At 41.3% G+C, this 20,670-nt stretch overlaps 1 protein-coding gene across 1 annotated transcript; it reads left to right on the plus strand.

The window, feature by feature from the left end:
* Positions 1-4,986: 4,986 nt before the first annotated feature.
* On the plus strand, positions 4,987-18,884 carry LOC308243486 (alcohol dehydrogenase class-3). Its single transcript, XM_080659033.1, has 9 exons — positions 4,987-5,124; positions 7,617-7,718; positions 9,497-9,638; positions 10,278-10,365; positions 14,486-14,705; positions 14,855-15,115; positions 16,333-16,468; positions 18,320-18,458; positions 18,593-18,884. Exons 1-9 carry the CDS (start codon positions 5,113-5,115, stop codon positions 18,615-18,617), a joined length of 1,125 nt encoding a protein of 374 aa, XP_080515159.1. The 5' UTR covers positions 4,987-5,112; the 3' UTR covers positions 18,618-18,884.
* The last annotated feature ends 1,786 nt before the right edge of the window (positions 18,885-20,670 follow it).

Here is a 20,670-nt window from a genome sequence, read left to right on the forward strand (position 1 = left end):
ACCCTGGCAGGATTTTCCAAATCTACCCCTACCAGCTGCCAGAATATTGTTTTTAATACGTTTTTATTGATTTTTAGAGAGAGAGGAAGGGAGAGGCATAGAGAGATAGAAATATTGATGAGAGAGAAACAGCTGCCTCCTGCACACCCCCTACTGGGGATCAAGCCCACAACCCAGGCATGTGCTGTGACCAGGAATCGAACTGTAACCTCTTGGTTCATAGGTCGATGCTCAACCATTAAGCCACACCAGCTGGGCACAACTGCTAGAATATTATGTAGAACACTGTAAACCAAACTGAAATTCTCTTCCTCCTCTACAAACTGATCACAGGAAATGTCTCTGAAGGGTGGAAGTGCAGTAGGAGGGTGAGGTGATTGCTCAAGCAATGTACTGTGCCTTCAGAATCTTCTTCCACATCTATTACTTCCACTTGATAATGCTATCCTCCTGGGCATGTCGAGCCTTATAATTCTGTGGATCCAATAATACCCAGTTCATGGTGAGAAACTCCAGTAGCCTAATTACCTAGTATGTCATCCGCAGGCATTTTTTTAAAATATTTTTTTATTGATTTGAGAGAGAGAGAGAGAGAGAGAGAGAGAGAGAGAGAGAGAGAGAGAGAGAGAACATCAATGTGAGAGAGAAACATCTATCGGTTGCCTCCCATAGGCGCCCTGACCTGAACCAGTGACTTTTTGGTGCATGGGACAATACTCAACCAACTGAGCCTGGCATGTCCAGGCATTTTTAATCAAAACCAAGAATGAAGCAAGCACGGCTTGCTCTAAAACTTTATGTTTTCCATGATTCTAGTATTGGAGCTTGCAATAGGCTCTATACAACATTCTGCCACGGATGCTTAAAAACCATCCAGCCCATAAAAGGAAAGTATCAGAGTAGTTCTCACAGCAGTCGAGACCAGGTAGACTTATCTTGCTCTAGGTTCTATTCAAAGCTGGTTTTTTAGGTCATACTATAAACCGGTGAAAGCTGCCCAAAGATGGTGTTGCCCGTGCTGGTTTCCTACTCATTAGCTGGTCCTCACTTCTCCCTTACACACAGACTCTGATTTTAGCCAAGAAACACTCAATAATGAGCTCATGGTAGGTGGTACTCTCCCTCAGCTCCAGAAGTCACACTATGATTGGTCTAATCCCATTCCCCTTTGCTAGGGACTGATTTGGGATTGACATATGTCTCCATTCTGGTGAGTGAGACATTAGCGGCGGTCTGCCTGAGGAAGAGGGGGTGAGTGAGTGATTTCCCTCTTGGTTTAAAAAATAAAAGCGTGGGGGAGGGTAATGAGAAGACCCCTTCCTTCCTGCCTCTGCATGTTGTCACGTAAGGACATGACGGGCTGGAGCTTCAGGTGCCCTCTTGCAACCATGATGAGAAAGACAAGAGGGTGGCAGAGCAGCTGAACTAGAGCCCTGTCATCACTGAGCTGCAGAATTCACCATTCTCTTTCATTAAACTGTCCAGCCCTTTTAGAAGCAAACATCTACCCCCACAGGCTTTGAATGAAATGCACTTCATACTCTGCTGTGGCAAAACCTTGTGATCCCCAAGGCTTTGTCTTGAGTACTTTTCATGCCAGGAAATCAGAGTTGACTTTTTATTAACTGCTCCACCCCTGAATGCCTAGAGATACTCTACTCAGAGTCAACTGAATGTTCACTGCTTTCAGCCTCAACCAGGTCAGATAATTAATTCCAGACTGACCCATTCCCCTGGTAGTCACATAAATTAATTCTTGCTAATTTAAAATAATAAAGAATGTATTAAAAGGATATTGGATAGCTCAGAGAATTACCAAGAGGACTAGAAAATACTTTCAAAAATATACAGCTTGATATTATGTACAAACCTTACAGCGAATGATTGGTCACCATTTTGCTGGCCCTCAGGCCTTGGATTATGCAGAATGAATCACCAATCCCACCCCTGGACATAGGACACCACCACTGGCTTGGCTACCATTGCTGTCCCAGGAAATTAAATCTGCAGGAAGGAAGGAAGGAGGGTGTTGCTTATTCTCCCTCCCATGCTCCATCTCTCCCACTATTTGCTGGCTACTGCTTCATACCCCTTCCATTGTCCAGCCTAGAAGGGAAGGGAAATTTAGAGGAAAAGACTACACTTTACATGACCAGTACTGTTGCAATCAGATATTGATGTTCTTTGGGTGTAGCATCTTTGAAATACTGGAGTTCTTCGTGATTGGGGAATTTCTGTGAATTTCACAAAGAACCCTCTGCCCCATTAGGAACCCCCTACCTCCAATTTCTTTATCAGGATGATTCTTTCCACAGTGGGCCAACTAAGACTCTGGCTTCAGCCCTGGGCTTTCTCACCAATCACCTTACTTCTCCAGGTGGATCTCTTGGTAAAGTTCCTTTTAAGATTATCTAAAACTGTATCCCTTTGCAGGGTCCACATTTGGTCCATGGAAAACACACTTGTGTCCTTGTCCCCACTAAACCCTGCTCTACTTCTTTCTGTTACCAGACAGGCTGTTCTACATGCCTCTGGCCATACATTTACTTTCTTTATTTCAGATACCAGAGCTTGAGTCCTCCAACTTCCAGAGAAAACATCTGAAGCTTTTTGAGTGGTTTTCTTCTTTTGGCTTCAGATGAGGGGGAGTGCTTCCCTCATCTTCACCAGGAGGTAGAAAGGACACATCCAGCATATGGTCAACTCTGTCCAAACAGACCTTTCCTCCTGACCATTTCTGCTCTTCACCATGAATTCTTTGCCCTCTCTTACAAATAGATGAGCTAATACTGGCAGTTGAAAGGTTCTGCATCTTAGGATGTCCTACATTAAGTAGTCTAGTATCTGGCCTTAGAATGTGGGGGTAATTTTGGTACCCATATTGCTTGGCCTTAGAATTTTTAGCCAAAACTGAGACAGTATGAAAAGTCGTCTTTGAATTTCCTGTTACATATTTAATCATGGAGTTATACCTTGCTCTTCTCCATCTTGTCAGGTTTTCCAGAGGCTCTGGAGTTCCTGTCAGGAAAAGATATGCTTAGGTTATTTACAAGAATGGATAACTCACAATATATTATTGCCTGCAAAAAATACAAGGAAAATTCACTTCTTCAGAACCATAGAACCACCTTGAGGGAGTCTCTGACTCCCCATTCCATAATATGTGTTTATCTTGAAAAGTAACAGAAAAAACTGCACAACACAATTTGGATCTGCAGCTGCAAATTAGACGGCCATCTTCTCTGTATGCCATGCGTTTGAGAGAGAAAGGATTTGATGGGTAGCTTTGGAAACTCGGTATTGAACGGAATTAGTACCAACCACTTCTGGCTCCCTCCTGTTCAACCCATTGGGGCTTTCTTCAGTTCAGACAGTTTTCTGTTCCAATTCATGGGGGCTACAGCAAGGGCTGTCTTTGCCTCTCTAATGAAGTATGTACTCAAACAATGCCTACTAGTGTTACAGAAAACGGAGAAGAACCAAGCAACACTTAGAGAGATGGAGTTAACATTTATTACATGCGGGTCCAGAGGAAAATGTCTCTCAAATTCTGGACCCCAACATGGAGGAACTTTCCCTTTTTATATGTTTTTACCTTCTTTGTCTCCCAAATACGGGGTGTTTCTGGCCCCCTTTGCAAGTTCTTAAGGAGCCCCTATGGGCCGGGGCCTTGAGACCTCAACCAAAGGCCTGGCCTGGTGCCAGCACTGATAACTTTGTCCAGGAAAGGTTTAATGGCCTCTCTGAAGTGGGAGTAGTCTTATTTTCCTTATTATTTAAGCAAGCAAGCATTTACAGAAGCCAAATAGCAGGGTTAAAATTTCAAACAGCAGTTTTTATATAAGATGGATGCTTCACTAGGTGTGTGTGTTGGGGTGGGGAGAGAGTTCCCCTCAAAACGTAGCAGACATTTATGGCTTCATGAATTCCTCCCTTCAATTCGCTCAGTATTTCTTTCTTGTGAGCACTAATATGCTTCAATTTTTTTGAAATTTGCTTGACTATGACAACTGTACACTTTCTAGCCTGTTAGAAAGTCCAAAATGACAGGTCAGTTTCACCTAATAAGTCCGTCAGGTCAAAATAAACTGAACTATTTTCTTAGGAGTCAGAATTAAATAAAAGCACTGTCACTCATTGTTTCCTGTCTTCTGCTAGCTGAAATGGAGAAAGGTAGGTCAAGAATTTAACAAAGAGCCTGCTTCCAAATGATACCTGGCGTTTGAGGCTCTCCAACACTTCTGTATTTTGCTGCTATGCTCATTTTGTGATCTGTATTTGGAAAATATCTGTCTCCTGCCTGGTCAGGTTATTTCCAATACAGTCCACACTAGCAAATTCTCTAAAGGGACTGAGAGCCTCTAATTTCACCTTATAACAATTTTATCCTTCTCATAGAAAGTAGATGGGATGTACAAATCTACTAGTAATTCCTGTCTATGATTTTTTAAAATATACTTTATGTCAGGGGCAGCTGGAACAGGAGCCTAGGACGTTTCCCCAATGGGTCCCCCGTTCTTTGTGTCCCTTTTCTCATTCTCACGCTCAGTTTCCCCTCCCGATGGAGACTCTCGAAGGGCTTTATCTTACTCATCTTGCATCCTCAAGACATAGCAGCGCACAGCAAGTGCCGCGGAGCACGAAGACTAGGCAGGCCTCCCGGTTTCTCACGTGCTCCCGGTGAAATTCCTGGCCCCCCACCTTCCACATCTCTCCCTTGTGAGACTTATCTAGGCTGCCTCGGCTGAAGTTACACGAGGAAACCCCTTCCTGACACAGACGGTTCTGCGGCCAGGCGTGAGCACAGCCAGGAAACCGCCGCCACCCAGCCTCGCCCACACCCCGCCAGCCTCCGGGACAAGACCTCCCGTCACCGCTAGAGAGCGCGGCACGCCGCACCCCTGGCCCCACCCAACCCTCCCAAGCCCTCGCAAACCCCGCCCCGCGTCCCGCCCCGCCCCCCGGCGCCGGAGGAGGCGGGACCACGCCGAGCGCAAGCCCCAACCACGCTGCGCCTGCGCCCCGCCCCCTGCGTCGGGCACACGCCCCGCCCACGTCCCGACTCTGCGACCCGCCCCGGATGCCCATCCGCGTTGACCCGCACCCGAGGCCATGGCGAACCAGGTAGCGTAGGCTCTGCCGCGGGGCCCGAGTCCGAGGATGCGGGGGAAGGGAAGCATAGCCTAGAACTGGGCCGCTGGGTACCGGAGCCGAAACGGGGTCTCGGAGGAGAGGTTCAGCGGGAAGGAAGCTTTGTTTTGCCTCCTCACTTGGGAGGGTTTTGCGCTTCTGGGCAGCTGGAGCGGAGTGGGGAGAACGGGGGAGTGGGGGCCAGGGTGGTCGGTGCGCATTCTGGTGAAATGGCTCAAGGGCCACGCTTTGCCTATGCAGAGAGTACAGCAGGTTCTTTTGTTCACGGTTATTTCGTTAAGAAAGGTGATGAGATGCCGTAGGAGCTTCACTCTCGTTTGTATTAATTAGCATAAGGTAGGATTAGATTCCTTACACGTCGTTTTGCGTAAAGTTGCAGAACCTATCCAGGACTTACTGTGACTTGCCCAGGGTCATACTTGCAGGTGCAAAATTATAATTCCTATTATAGTTCAGATGTTGAAGTGGGGCATTTGCCTGTGATTTAGAGTGGGGCTTTGTTTTGATTAGAATTGTCATTGAAAGGAAGAGTTTAAACTCCTTCAAACATTCTTTAAAAGTGGCGGGGGTACGGGTAGAATAAAACATATATGGATGAACTATTCTTGTTGCTTCAGATCTCTAGTATTAATATTCTGAATTTGACCTTTGAGGTTTAGGGTACATTGAGGTGAAAAGGATTCCAGTGCAGTGTCTGGATTTTTTGTACTATCAGATTTAATATCTACATTTTAACTTTAAAAGCAAAATTTCTCACCTCACCAATTTACACAAGCCACTCATCCTATATAATCCTGTGTAATAAAGAGCTAATATGTTAATTAGACCAGACCGCTAAACCACGGGGAGGGGGGGGGGCGGCGCCAAGCCCCTTGCACCCCTTGCACGTGCATTGGGCCTCTAGTCTCCCCTCCACTCTGTTTCACTGCTACTAATAACTACTAAGTTATTTTTGCAAAGCTACCCTGTGCCAAAGACTGTATTAGGGGCTTCATATTCATTCTCATTCACCCTTCACAATTACCCGGAATGTAGGTGCTTTATCACCATTTGTAACTCTTCTCCTTCAGTATCCCAGTTAAAAGTGATGATTCTCAAACTCACTACCAAAGTTACACTCTTTCTCCACTTTTTGCATTCTATAGCACTTTGTGCCTCTCCCTTTAAATCACACTTTTTGTAATTATTTACTTTCCAGTCCGTCTCCTATAAACCCAGTGGCTTTCAACCTTTATTCTACCAACTTGTTTCATAACCATTATGTAACTGATCGAAATCTTCCCTGTTACATTTGATTCTCCGGTAATGGAGGGGTGTACTAGAATCTCTAGGGCAACATTATGCTATAGATATATAATATAATTCGCATATGTAACTTTAACTTTTCTATTAGTCATATTAAAAAGCGTTAAAATTTAATCCAACATATTGAAAATACTATCTCAACATGTAATCACTATTTTAAAATATTATTGAAGTATTCTTACCTTTTTTTGTACTAAGTCTTCAAAATCTTACAGCTTAACTCAGTTCAGACTGGCCATTTTTCAAGTGCTCAGTAGCCACAGGTGGCAAGTGGATAGCACTTTTAAAAAGGATAGGAATAGCCTGGCCGGCTGGTGTTACTCCGTGGTGGAACAACCTGGGTATGTGCCCTGATGGGGAATCGAACCTGCCACCCTTTGGTGTGTGGGACAGTGCTCCAGCCAACTGAGCCACACCAGGGTGATAGGTATGGTTTTTTAAAGTTCCCCCATTCTGGTACTCCTTACTGGTACATTCCTTCCCATCCTGTGGTTTTGTACTACAACAATGTTACTTATACCAACCTGAACAAAAGAATTTCACAGGGTACGTGTTAAGCATTCAGATTCCTTGGGCCCTATGCCAACCTACTGAATCAGATTCTCTTAGACCTGTATTCTTAACCTGCTCTTGTAGAATGTCATTAAGTATTCCATGAATAAAACTTTTCAACCAGAAGCGGCTTTTATATCTGACCAGAGGTCATCTAAATTAAATATTTTAATGAATATTACTTATACGAAATCTAAAAAACAGGCAGAACAATTCTCCGTATCACTTAGAAGTACATGTTTCTTTTTTTTTCTTTTATTAATATATTTTTATTGATTTCAGAGAGGAAGGGAGAGGGAGAGAGAGATAAAAACATCAATGATGAGAGATAGTCATTGATCAGCTGCCTCCTGCACACCCCCTACCAGGGATCAAGCCCACCACCCAGGCATGTGCCCTGACTGGGAATCGAACCCAGGACCCTTCAGTCCAAAGGCCGACACTCTATCCACTGAGCCAAACCGTCTAGGGCAGTACATGTTTCTTTGTGAATCTTTGATATACTAATACTTCCTGAGATTAGCATTCATCCGTATCTAAATTAACTAATAAGCAGTTCATTATTCGTTCAGGTGAATAAACAACTTGCTCTTTTTTTTCCCCATCAGGTGATCAAGTGCAAGGCAGCAGTTGCCTGGGAGGCCGGAAAGCCTCTCTCCATAGAGGAGGTAGAGGTGGCACCCCCAAAGGCTCATGAAGTTCGAATTAAGGTAATGTTACATCTAAGGCAATGGAAAAGAAGACTTACAATTAGGTCTCTGGACAGATTAATACTCTTGAGTTCTGCAGAGGATAAATCCCAAAGGAGAGTGTCGAGAACAAGGTATTGAAAGTCCTCCAACCACAGAATCACAACATCCTCCTCTTCTTTTATCCCTCTCTCCTTTGCAGCACTCCTCCCATCGTTTAGCTTTGATGTTGGGCTGAGCAGCCTTCCCCAGGGATCACTGGATGGCTGCAGTTTATTTCTGTAGCCTAGGTTTAAGGTGACTTTGCCGGATGTTCCCCTTTCTGCTGATCCCATAACTTAAAATGTATGGTGACACATTAGAAACAAAGAAAAAGAAATGGTCTTTAGTTTTGTTAGGTGAGACTTCAAATAAGATTTGGGAAGAGGCTCCTGATCAACTGGAGCAACAACCAAGTTAAGTCATCTTGACTAGAGAGCTTTAAATACTGACCCTTGCAGACAGGGCGCGAGTTCAAGGGATGCATTTATTATTCCAGTGCTTAATGAAGCTATCCCAGGAGAGAGGCATAGTTCACAAGGCCACCAGCTGGATGTTTTTAGCATTCTTCTCTTTGTTTTGATGTAAAATTAATGGTTTAAAGTAGTGACCTTTGCCCTGGCCCATGTGGCTCAGTTGGTTGGGCATCATGCCATGCACCAGGAGGTCACCAGTTCAATTCCCAATCAGGGTACATGCCCAGGTTTCCGGCTTGATCCCCAGTAGGGGGTGTGATCGATATTAGGCTCTCACATCAATGTTTCTCTCTTCCTCTCCCTCTCTAAAAAAATCAATAAAAATATTTTTAAAAATAAAATAGTGACCTTTAAATAAAACTAACATCCTAGAAAAATCAACTTTTTTTGCTATAAATTGGAGTAAATGTCCCCGGTCCTACCTCCAAACACACAGCACATAAACACGTACTGATTCATGCTCCCAGGGGTCACACATGCCAGGTCAAGCAGCACAAATAACTTTTCAAGATCCTTTTCAACCCAAACCCAGAAATCTGAAATATTTTAATAGTTAAGTTCAGAAACTAACCTGATTGTGATTTTGCCCCTGAAAAAGAAAATGTTTGTCCTGAATGTATTGTTTGGGGTACACTGAGTTCAGCTGTCTTTCCTGGGACTGCCAACAAATAGCAAAGAATGTTACATTGTAAGTGGGTATGTAAGTGAGAAGCAGAAGAATATAAATACACTCTAAGACTTTCTCTTTGTGCTTTTTTGGTGGTTTGGAAAGATAACATACTTAAAAGAGATAGGGATATAGAGCTTATTTAAGCAAATTTGTATGTGTGCTAAAAGGGAGTTGGTTCCACTAAAAGCTCGAGTTTTAGTGCAGACCAAGAAGGCTGGCATATTTCAGAAATAATGCATACCTTTTTAGAAATACCATTTCCCAACAGTGCTGAAGAGCCCAGCAGTGAAATGGCTTCGCACACAGGTGCTCTTCCTCTTCACCTTATTTGCATTGTCTTGCTAATATGCACTGAAAAGGAGAATAGATGTGCCATCTGTCATTGAATATAAATACACTAGCCCTTTAATGTACTACGAAGAAAAGGCTGCCAATTCTAGTTGTTAAGATTTCATCTATTTGTAAGCATATACTGATTTTAGAGAGGTTAAAGTATGAAAGAAAAGTATCTTGGAATCAATGGAATATATTAAAATAAAAGGGCCTTTCCTTTGATGCCTCACTGAGTCGCATGCACACACACTGAAATGCTCTTTATTCGAATATCCTGATAGATTATTGCCACTGCAGTGTGCCACACTGATGCCTATACCCTGAGTGGGGCTGATCCTGAAGGGAGTTTTCCAGTGATCTTGGGACACGAAGGTGCTGGAATTGTGGAAAGTGTTGGCGTAGGAGTTACTAAGCTAAAAGCAGGTAAGAGGGTATTTGAACCACTTATTTTACACCTCCATAGGGAAATAACATTTCTGATCAGCTACACATTGTTTACTTATGAACAAATTATCACCTAAGGAAGTTGTGAAGACTGATTTTATTCCTCACCCAGGAAGCATAAATAGAGGGTGGGCAAAAGTAGGTTGCAGTTGTTTGTATGGAAAATAATACAATAACTAATAAATAATAATACAAGAATAAACTTTGTGTTTCCCATAGTCACAACTGTAAAACTACTTTTGCCCACCCCATATTTGATGGGGGTTTTTCCTCTGAGTTTGCAGACTGCTGTTCATCTGAAACTGTTAAAAACATTTCCGAAGTCAGTTTCTAAGCAAGAATTTTTAATGACGCATCAGTGAGTCAGTTGTTTGAGGCACATGACTCCTTGTTCTCCAGTTATTATTTTTAAGTTTCCTTTAGTCAAAATTCTGAAACTTGTATTTTTTGTAGTCAGGCATTGTCTGAATGATGTTATGTAGGTGAAGTTCTAAGCCTTGAAGAGGTTAACTTTCAAAACCGAGTGTGCTGACAGGAATAGGAATTTGCAGTGGCTGATACATTCATTAGAAATAGATGCCACGTATCCAGGATAATGTCTTTGCATTCATTTTCCAGGTGATACTGTCATCCCACTTTACATCCCTCAATGTGGAGAATGCAAATTTTGTCTAAATCCTAAAACAAACCTTTGCCAGAAGATAAGGTTAGTATCAGTATCTTTTTATTTTATTTTTAAAACAAGATTCATTTTTAAAATGATAATAATAAATGTGTGGCCATTTATACAGACCATTCTACATGAATTATTTCAATCCATCTTTATGGCAACCTCACTATCATCATTAGTATCCCAGTTTTCATAGATGAGAAAGTTAAGATTCAGAAATTAAGTGGTTTTCCAAGTATCATCAGCTATTAAGAGAGAAAACTGAATTTTCTGAACTCAGTCTCTTTCCATAACACTAGGCTAAGTTTGCCAACATATGTAATAAAGAGGGACATACTTATGAAATTAAATGAAATCATTTTTATGCCATTTTATTATCCATGAAATTGAAATCGAAGTAATAAAACTTATTTTAGCACAAGTCCGCCACCCCACCCCACATGGCTCAGTAGTTGAGCATCAACCTATGAACCAGAAGGTCACAGTTAGATTCCCAGTCAGGGCATATGCCTGGGTTGAGGGCTTGAGCCCAGTGTGGGGCATGCAGGAGGCAGCTGATCAATGATTTTTTCTCATCATTGATGTTTCTGTCTCTCCCTCTCCCTTCCTCTCTGAAATCAATAAAAATATATCTTTCTTTAAAAAATTTATTTCAGCCCTAACCAGTTTGGCTCAGTGGATAGAGCGTCGGCCTGCGGACTCAAGGGTCCCAGGTTCGATTCCAGTCAAGGGCATGTACCTTGGTTGCGGGCATATCCCCAGTAGGGGGTGTGCAGGAGGCAGCTTATTGATGTATCTCATCAAGGTTTCTAACTCTCTCTCCCTCTCCCTTTCTCTCTGTAAAAAAATCAATAAAATATATTAATAAATAAATAAATTTACTTCAAAAAAGGTAGTTACTTATTGTAGTAAGGTAACAGGCCTTAAAGAACTACTTTTTTGAGGTAGTTTATGATCTTGTATTTGTATCCTTTTTTGTTTTCTTTTTATTGAGATAGAACAGACATAAAATAAAGTACTTAACGTATACAAATCTTAAGTGTACAGCTCAGCCTATTTTTATGTATGTACATACCTAATGGTTATAACCATCACCCAGATCAAGATAGGGAGCCCTTCCAGCACCCCAGAGTCCTCCATGTCCCTTCCAAGTCAACACCTGCCTCCTTCAAAGGTAACCTCTATTCTGATTTCTTTCACTGTAGAACTTCATATAAATAGAGCTATGCATCATGTGCTCTTTTGTCTGGTTTCTTTCATTCACAATGTCTGGGAGATGTATCCAATTTGCTCAGTCACATTCCATTCCAAGTATCACTACTTTCTCTTTGGTGTTATGCAAAGTGCTGAGATCTGAGATCTCAGAAAACCTCTGCATATTGTTGTGGGATTCCCAAAGAAATACTCCAGAGGACTGTCTATGAAAGACATGAGTTTATTAGGACTTACATGCACACCAGTGGTGCTGACACCAGTGAAGTTGAATCACTAAGTCACTTCTGGCCTACAGACAGGCCACTCCAGTGAGGGGCCACTGGCCAGTGCTATTATCTCACCACCACCCAGACTTTCCCAGCACAAGGTTTTATAGAGTACAGAAAACAGAGAAAAATAGGGCATACAGAAGGAGGCGGATGGGCCTGTGAGAGATCAAAACACTTTTCTTGACGGAGGAGCTGGCCAGGCTCCCAAGGTCTCACCATCAGCTTACTAACGGCCTTCATTGTCTTCCCACAGGGTATGTGTGAGGGGGGTGGGGGGGCATGTTTCCATTTACCCCACAGGTATTTTCCTAGGGTTGGTATGCTGAGTCATAGGATACACTCCCACCAGCAACGTATGGAAGATCCATTTGTCCTTGCATTTGTTTTCTAATGCCATTGACAAAATTAGTTCATATTTTTGGAAAACAAGATTCCATTTGTTTTATAACATAAATCCAATTACTTTTGGCAAAGCTAGAACAAAAATAAATTGTTGTTTTCAAAGGGAATTTCAAGCAGCCTGGAAAATTTTGTGACACCTCAAATATAATTACGGTAGTGGGCTTTCTATGGCTGTCTGGTACCATTTAGAGGGACAAGTCCTTCCAGGGCTTACATGCATCCTACATCACCTTCTGTGTGTGCACTCCTCTGGGAAGAAGTGGTTACATATTAAGGAGGGCTAAGCAAGCAGGTAGCTAGCTCTCATAAAGATACAACATTTATAGTGGAGCTTTCTCACCTATTTGCTCTTTGTTTCTGGTCATATTTCTGTTTTTCTTTCAAAGAACTTGTATTTACTCTTGAATCCAGAGGCAATCCATTTCTCTTCATCTGTGTATTTGTTTATTCATATGTATTCGAAAGGGTTTGTCTAAGAGTGTACATCAAATTGTTACCTGGTGGGGTCTGGGCCCAGAGCAGGTCTGTGGGTCTGCCTTGAGCCGGCTGGTAGCATGTGAGTTCTTCAGGCAGGAAAGATTTCATAATCTTTTCATTAATGTACTCTCAAAATCTGGTGATTTTGAGAGTACATTAATTAAAACTGGTGACAGTGAAAAAAAGGAAGAGTTAAAGGTAGAAGAAGCAACAGGAGAGAGATTAGGCAGAGCGGCTTTGGCTCACTGAGAAATAGAAGTCTCAGTGAAAGAAGTGAGCCAGGGAGGGGCTGCTGTTTGCTCACTGGAAAGTCAGAGAAAAGGGAGCCTTGGAGACAGGTTCAGGGGGTAAGCCCAAGATGAGATGCCGCTGCCCGCTGCTCCCCTGGTTGCAACTCTTGTGGGTTAGAAAAAGCAGAGATGCAAGGCACAGGCATGCTATAGAGAGAGTGCACTGTTGCTCCTTAGTTTTGAGGCGTTTTATCTTCAGCCAGTGGAACTCCAAGTGGAGGTCTCAGAGGAGGGTCTTAACAGAATATTCATTAGCTTTCCAGGTGTGTCCTTCAATATGTTGATTCATCAAAATGTGCTATGGAGGGGTCAGGGATTATTTTCTGGTTAGTTTCATTTTAAAACGACTTCATCAAAGAGGGACTGGGGTGAAGCCAAGCTTCCCCAAGACAGTCTGGAGTGTGTAAACCAAGCATGTCAAACTCACTGCAACCACACATGTCAAATTTGCAGCAAGTTTGACATGCTTGGTGTAAACCATTTGCTCCTAAGTGCCCTTGGTTAGAGAAGGTAAAACCTTGTGATTCATTAGCTGACTGTAAATTGCTCAAATTGTTTTGCCTTGTTTAATTATTTTCTCTCAGATTCCCATATTCTGCTTCCCTAGCTTCTTACTACCCTGCTTTAAAACTATAGTGTTTATTTTTATTAACAATAACAAATATTTATTAAGCACTCTGTGCCAGGCACAATGCTAATGCTTTACATAACATCTCATTTGATTTTTTTTTCTTTTTTTTAGCAATCTATGAGAAAGAATTGTTCTCTGTATTTTCTAGAGAGGGAACTGAAAGTCCAGTTTAGGTTAACTTGCCCAACATCACACAGGATTTGAGCCCAAGTATGTCTGACTTTAGGGCTCATCCTCCTAAACGAGACACTATATCACCTATAAATTTAGAATATCTAAAGTAATTTTTGCTAACATATATTATATTGGTTGCCTTTGTGAGTTTGCTCTCCCACCCCCAGCCCCATTACTGTAACCAACTATACAGGCAGAAAACTAAGTGAAGAGAGAAAGTAACTTGAATCCTTGAGGATTGTTACTCTTCTGAAAAGGCCTGCTGAAAGGTCTAAATTAGCCAGTTTGGCCATCTGTTTTCCTTAGCTGAATGGATCATTCATTGCATGTGGTCTCTGTGTAGATGCTGGGTTTAGCTTTATGCTTTATGAAGTTACATTTGCTCACAGTGTCATGATGGAATTTTAAAATAATTTTATCTGATCCATAAGTTGTACCTGTTAAAAATTATTTCAATACTCTGACAGTAAGATCCAGAAGAATACTGAACGTTGGAAAAGATGTGAGGTTATAAATCTCTTACAAGTTTCCCTATTGTTGAAAGAGATAACTGATTAATACATACATTAAGAATCAGACTTTTGGTCTTAGCACACTTTTCTAACTATTAGTTGTTATTTTTAAAAGTAATTCTTTTTCTTATGGGTTTTAGGGAACTTAATATCTATCCTGCCTTTTTCCTTTTCTGTTTTCTTTAGAGTCACTCAAGGGAAAGGATTAATGCCAGATGGCACTAGCAGATTTACTTGCAAAGGAAAGAAAATTTTACATTACATGGGAACCAGCACGTTCTCTGAATACACAGTTGTGGCTGACATCTCTGTTGCTAAAATTGATCCTTTAGCACCTTTGGATAAAGTCTGCCTCCTGGGTTGTGGCATTTCCACTGGCTATGGTGCTGCTGTGAACACTGCCAAAGTAAGTGTTGGCCTGGCTTTTAGCTTCCACCTTCTAATTTGATACCACAAAGCTTTGCTGAAATAATTAAATTGGTCCGATCTGTAAGAAACCTAGTGATTTTCTTGACTCTTGTGGAAGCAGTACCTCATAGACTGTCTTACTGTTAGGTGGAGCCTGGCTCTACTTGTGCCATCTTTGGCCTAGGAGGAGTTGGATTGGCAGTTATCATGGGCTGCAAGGTAGCTGGTGCATCCCGGATCATTGGTGTGGATATCAATAAAGATAAATTTGCAAGGGCCAAGGAATTTGGAGCCTGTGAATGTATCAGCCCCCAGGACTTCAGTAAACCCATCCAGGAAGTGCTCGTTGAGATGACTGATGGGGGAGTAGACTACTCCTTTGAGTGTATTGGTAATGTGAAAGTCATGGTAAGTATGCTTGGTTGGCTTCATTCCTCTCTCTCTCTCTCTCTCTCTCTCTCTCTCTCTCTCTCTCTAGCTGCTTTTTTTAAAAAATATATTTTTATTTATTTCAAAGAAGAAGGGAAAGGGAAAGATAGAAACATCAATGATGAGAGAGAATCATTGATCAACTGCCTCCTGCATACCCCATACTGGGCATGTGCCCCAACCGGGAATCAAACTGTGACCTGGTTCATAGGTCAATGTTCAACCATTGAGCCACGCCCGCTGGGTTGTAACTGCTTTTTTAATGCAATTTTCTTAATTAAGATTTAAAGTTGTTTTATTTTTGTGAAGGAGAAGTCTCTCGATAAGAATTATTCTAGTAGAAGAAAGGAAAAATAATGATTTGAACTACAAATGAGAAATGACATGAGTGACTCAGGGAAGGATGAAGAAAAATGTTTCTTTGCCTTCCATGTATGCTGAATCTTAGAGTATGTCTGCTTAAATAAAGAGGCAGAATGGTGCCGTTGTAGAGAGCACGCGCGAAGGTAGATAAACATCCGCATGCTAAAACAGTGACCCTGGCTCTAACTGGTTTGGCTCAGTGGATAGAGCGTTGGCCTGTGGACTGAAGGGTCCCAGGTTCGATTCCAGTCAAGGGCATGTACTTTGGTTGTGGGCACATCCCCAGCAGGGGGTGTGCAGGAGGCAGCTGATCGATGTTTCTCTCTCATCAATGTTTCTAACTCTCTATCCCTCTCCCTTGCTCTCTGTAAAAAATCAATAAAATATATTAAAAATAATAATAATAAAAAACAGTGACCCTGAACAATGACTTCTCTAAATCGCAGTTTCCTACAGACAGTAAAGCCCCTACTTTGATACAAAGTAGACATTCAGCAAAAGTATCAGTTATTACTTCTCTGCATACTTCTTTTATTAAAGTCTTTAGAATTTTGAGCTGGTATTTACTTTTAAAAATGGACAGCAAGTAAAAGCTTTAAATCCTTCCCATTTGTGTCACTATTTAGCCAACTTAATAAGTTTCTTAAAGAAAGTAAAATTGTTCAATAAAATTAAATGCACTAAACATTCCACTTGATCATTTTGCTGCCATTTTTTTAGAAAGCTTTGTGAAACCACTCTCTCTTTTCCCCTCTCCCCCAGAGTTTCTGGGGAAGCAGATATTCTCGGCAAAATGCACTGACTTCTGTGATTTGGTTCACCTCTGCCCGCAGAGAGCCGCGCTGGAGGCCTGCCACAAAGGCTGGGGCGTCAGCGTGGTGGTAGGAGTCGCTGCTGCCGGTGAAGAGATCGCCACTAGGCCCTTCCAGCTCGTCACAGGACGCACGTGGAAGGGCACCGCCTTCGGAGGTGATTGTTGGATGGGATGGCACGTTTTCTCTCTCATTTCTATTTGCAGAGTTTTAATTCCAGGCCAGTTTTCTTGGTTTAACAACAATTTTCACGGGCTTCTTCTCATACTGAGTTGTTGGATACAACGTTATTTTAATAGAAGAGTTTCACACTCAATCGGTATTTTCTCATGAAGCTCAAAGCCACATTTTACTCAGTAAAAGAAGGAAATTAATATTCTGTTAATGGGGCCATCGTTGGGGGTATGGCAGGCATGAGAAGCTGGTTGCAGGGTAGGCAAACGACAGTCATCCATATTGCGTCATGTTGTGGAGTTAATAGGTTCCAGGCATTTTTTACTCATTTTTCTGGAGGGTGCAGTGGTCAATCATAGCTCTGGCTGAAGAGGACTGATTTCAGCGTAACTATACTAAATCTTAAACTGAAAATGTTAAATTAGACAAAACCTTATAACAAAATTAAAAAGCTGCCAGACTGATTATTTTTCCCTGGTATGATCCTAAAAAGTGCATGGTTGTTAACCCTTTGTACACCATAAGCGTCTATAGATGCAAGGATGGTTTCCATTTTGGATGCATGGCAGTTAACTGGTTAGGGTTGCCTAAGTGTTAATAGGTTTTTTTAAAAAATATATTCTTACTATCCTCTTAGGAATAAGATCATATAGCATGAGCTTTGTATGATCTGTGTATCTGTTAACATCCCCTACCTTATGTTATGCCTGCTTTTTTAAAAGTCAGAAGAAAAGATTCAGGAAATATGCTAAAATGAAGAATTTGGCCAAAGCTTTCCTTCTTTATACTACAGAATTTCCTGTAGAAATGTCATGCTGACTGAACCCTCCTTTCCTGGAAGTATGCTGAACTTGAGAATCTTAGAACAGACTTTTAAAGCCACACATGCAACTCAGAGGCATCCTCTCAGGATCCATAGCTGAATTTGAAAGGCCTTCTAAGCCTGGGTGATTGAACCAGGACGGGTGGTAGGAACCTCTCACTGAAGCCTCATCCTAGCACAGTGCTGTTTGGGAAATAAGCAGGAGCATTTGGGGCCCCATGGTGTTCCTAAAACAGCGGTCGCCAGCCTTTCGAGGTTCGCGGACCACTGGTTGGCGACCGCTGTCCTAAAATATGACCCATAGATGTAAATAGATGTTTTGGTCTAGAGTTGTAGATGTCTCAGTTTTAATAGGAGCTTTAAGAGAGAAAGAAAAAGCTCTCAGTTTGTAGGGGAAAAAATAATTAGTATTTTTCAGTAATGAGGGAGATTTGGAAAAAAAGCTCAAAAGAGATTTGAAATATGGTCCAACACATCCGTGCTTTTAAAAGTAGGAAGGCTGCTTTGTTGATTTATTGCTTCTTTCAATAACAAGTGAAAAGTTAAAGCATCTAATTTTCTACTTTGCTTTCAGTTTCACAGTTTTCTATTCTGAGTTGCTATCCCTGTTCATTGTTGATTTAACACCAAAGAAAGAGCCACGTAGCACATCAATATTTTTCTTCCTTGCATTTCATTATTATGGAAATCTCTGCTATTATGGACCTAAAAAATAAGCTTGTTCTAAGACTTACAGAGTTCTATCCTGGGTAGTCTAACAGTCTCAATTGAAACTTAATTGCATTTTAGTAAATCAATATAGAAAGAGGAACGAACTAAAAAGGCATTTACTTTTTTCTTAACTAATGATGTTCATTAAATTCTTTCTCATCTCTGTGCTGATTTTGATGTTTTTCATTCCTCTGTAATGAAAATATTTATTCTCTTAAATGTCTTTGTTTAACCCACAAGGTAATAAGCATACTGTAGAAACTTGCTGAAAAAAATTAATAGATGTATGATTTCTTTTAGGATGGAAGAGTGTAGAAAGTGTCCCAAAGTTGGTGTCTGAATATATGTCCAAAAAGATAAAAGTTGATGAATTTGTGACCCACAATCTGTCTTTTGATGGAATTAACAAAGCCTTTGAACTGCTGCATGCAGGGGAGAGGTAAGCTGTCCCCTTCGTTGTATATTATGGAATGTAGGAGTGATGTGAAGTTTATGAAGGAAAAGGATAAATATATCAATTTAATGTTCTTAAAAGATACCATTCAAAACCTACATGTATTGTTTCTCTTACAGCATCCGGACTGTTGTGAAGTTTTAAATTCACAGAAAGAAAGTATGTCCATCCTTATAACTGATCATGTGAGCTGATTGGAGCAGCCAAACAAGCTGGGAGAAGCTCTTACAAGTCCACGCCTCGTAGATGTTCAGTAACCTGCTCTAGGGAACAATGTTTTCTGTATAATTAATATCTCTAATCAAGGGGAAGGCTAATACAGTCATAAATCTGTTTTCTGGATGCTCGTGAATAATTGCTAGCTCATTAAGGAATTTTTTTAACAAAATAAAAGTAATTTCTGCATAAGTATTTATCTCTGTTTTATGCTAAATTTATGATCACGGTTCTTTCCCCACTATCTTTATTCTTTAAAGGAAAGATGGGAAAAAAAAAGATGGAGGGAGCAGGCCAATAGTGAGTTTATGAACCTTGTCTGCTGCTGGCTCAGTAACTTTGGCTTAACTTTTAAGAGTCTCAGGCCCACTTACTGAAGAACAGATTTCCTTGGCCACAGTGACAAAGTTAATCCGAATCCAAGAAGGCCTCTGTGAGTTATCTTCTTGAGGGCAGGAACTGTGCCTTGTTCAAACTTACATACCCCCAGTTCCTAGCATGGTATCTAGCCCACAGTGAGCACTAAAATTCATCATTGAAACTACCTTCTGTACTTAAGTAGGTGTGTGTGTGTGTGTGTGTTCTTAGCGCTATAAACTATTTCAAGATTATAAAACTTAGTTATGTACTGACTGTCCAAGTTCTGGGCACTTACTTTGATCAGATCTTCACATGTTACCGCTGGCCAGACACATTGCCCTTCCAGAGGAAGCGGCGTCTAGAATTCAATGTCTATCGCTCTCCTGCCTGTTATGCGTTTTACTACCCGGGCATACAGTAAGTCCTTGCTTAATGTCAATAGGCTCTTGGCAACTGCAACTTTAAGCACAAGGACACATCACCAAACTAGTTTTCCCATAGGCAAACTCTTTAGTCAACAGAGTGGCAAACCACGGTGGCTCGCGAGCCGCGGTTTGCCGACCACTGGGCTAACTGATAGAAACAATAGATAAGTTCCTACTGCATATTTCTGGTCACAAAAACATCACCAAATTAAAGATTCAACATTGAAATAAATGTGAGTTAAACATACATTGAAGAAAGATTAATAAAAACAAATCAGATAATAATGTTCCTCCAACCCAGTTCAGGGTTGTGGATGGCTACAGCATCTCTGCAGCTTAGGGCTCAAAGAGGGACCTCCACCCTGGACAGGAAATTCAAATTATCAGTCTTTTCCTGGTGCTGTTAAGGAACACTTAGAGGTTTTTTTTTAATCCTGAGCAGTATAAAGTAAAAAACGATGGATAGTCTTACCATCCAGGTAATCCAATGTCATAAAAATAAACACATGAAAGCAGTATATTCATGAGTTAGAAAACTCAAATAGTAGAGAAGGAAAAGCTACACGTTCCTCCCCTCCCCTAAATCAGGTGACCACTGTTGTCTATATATATTCCCAGAAGTTTCTATGTATGTAATAGTATTTATACACGTCCTTTAAAATTACACAAAGGAATACTATTAACACTATTCTGTGCTACATGATAGAGTATTTTAGACTCTTTCCGTATCAGCACATCAGATATGCCATGCATTGATATATCCTTTGGTTAGATTGAAACCATGTGTTTTTAATACTTTTGATTGATGTGGCTTAATTGTTCCCAAAAGGTTGTGTTTCTGATCGAGCAAATTTAGTTGAAAAGTGGAAAAGTAGAAGTATAGTCTGGGTTCTCCTTTTTAGATCTTTGTGCATTTGAAGGGCTAGGCAGTGTAACCTACCTCTCATTTAGCTAGAGGGCTGGAGAGACAGTAGGGGCCGAGGTGACCCTGAACTATTATCTCGGGTGAACATGAAGGGGAAATTAAAACTAGCTTCTACCCCTGCAGTAGGAAATGTGTGTTCAATCTGTTTTGGTTTAGCCCAACCTTCCAGGAACAAAACATGTCATTCATTGCCTTGGGCAGCTGCAGTAACAAAATGGGCATGTAGGGTACTATTGGAGAGCTAGTAATTCTTTTAAAAAGTTTTTATTTC

The sequence above is a fragment of the Plecotus auritus genome (assembly GCF_963455305.1).
Source record: "Plecotus auritus genome assembly, chromosome: 1".
Classification (NCBI taxonomy): domain Eukaryota; kingdom Metazoa; phylum Chordata; class Mammalia; order Chiroptera; family Vespertilionidae; genus Plecotus; species Plecotus auritus.

What these genes read in the sequence shown, in the direction of transcription:
- LOC308243486 (XM_080659033.1), top strand. An exon ending in AGTTACTAAGCTAAAAGCAG is followed by an intron (nt 9,639 to 10,277) that starts GTAAGAGGGTAT and finishes TTCATTTTCCAG; the next exon opens with GTGATACTGTCATCCCACTT. An exon ending in AACCTTTGCCAGAAGATAAG is followed by an intron (nt 10,366 to 14,485) that starts GTTAGTATCAGT and finishes TGTTTTCTTTAG; the next exon opens with AGTCACTCAAGGGAAAGGAT.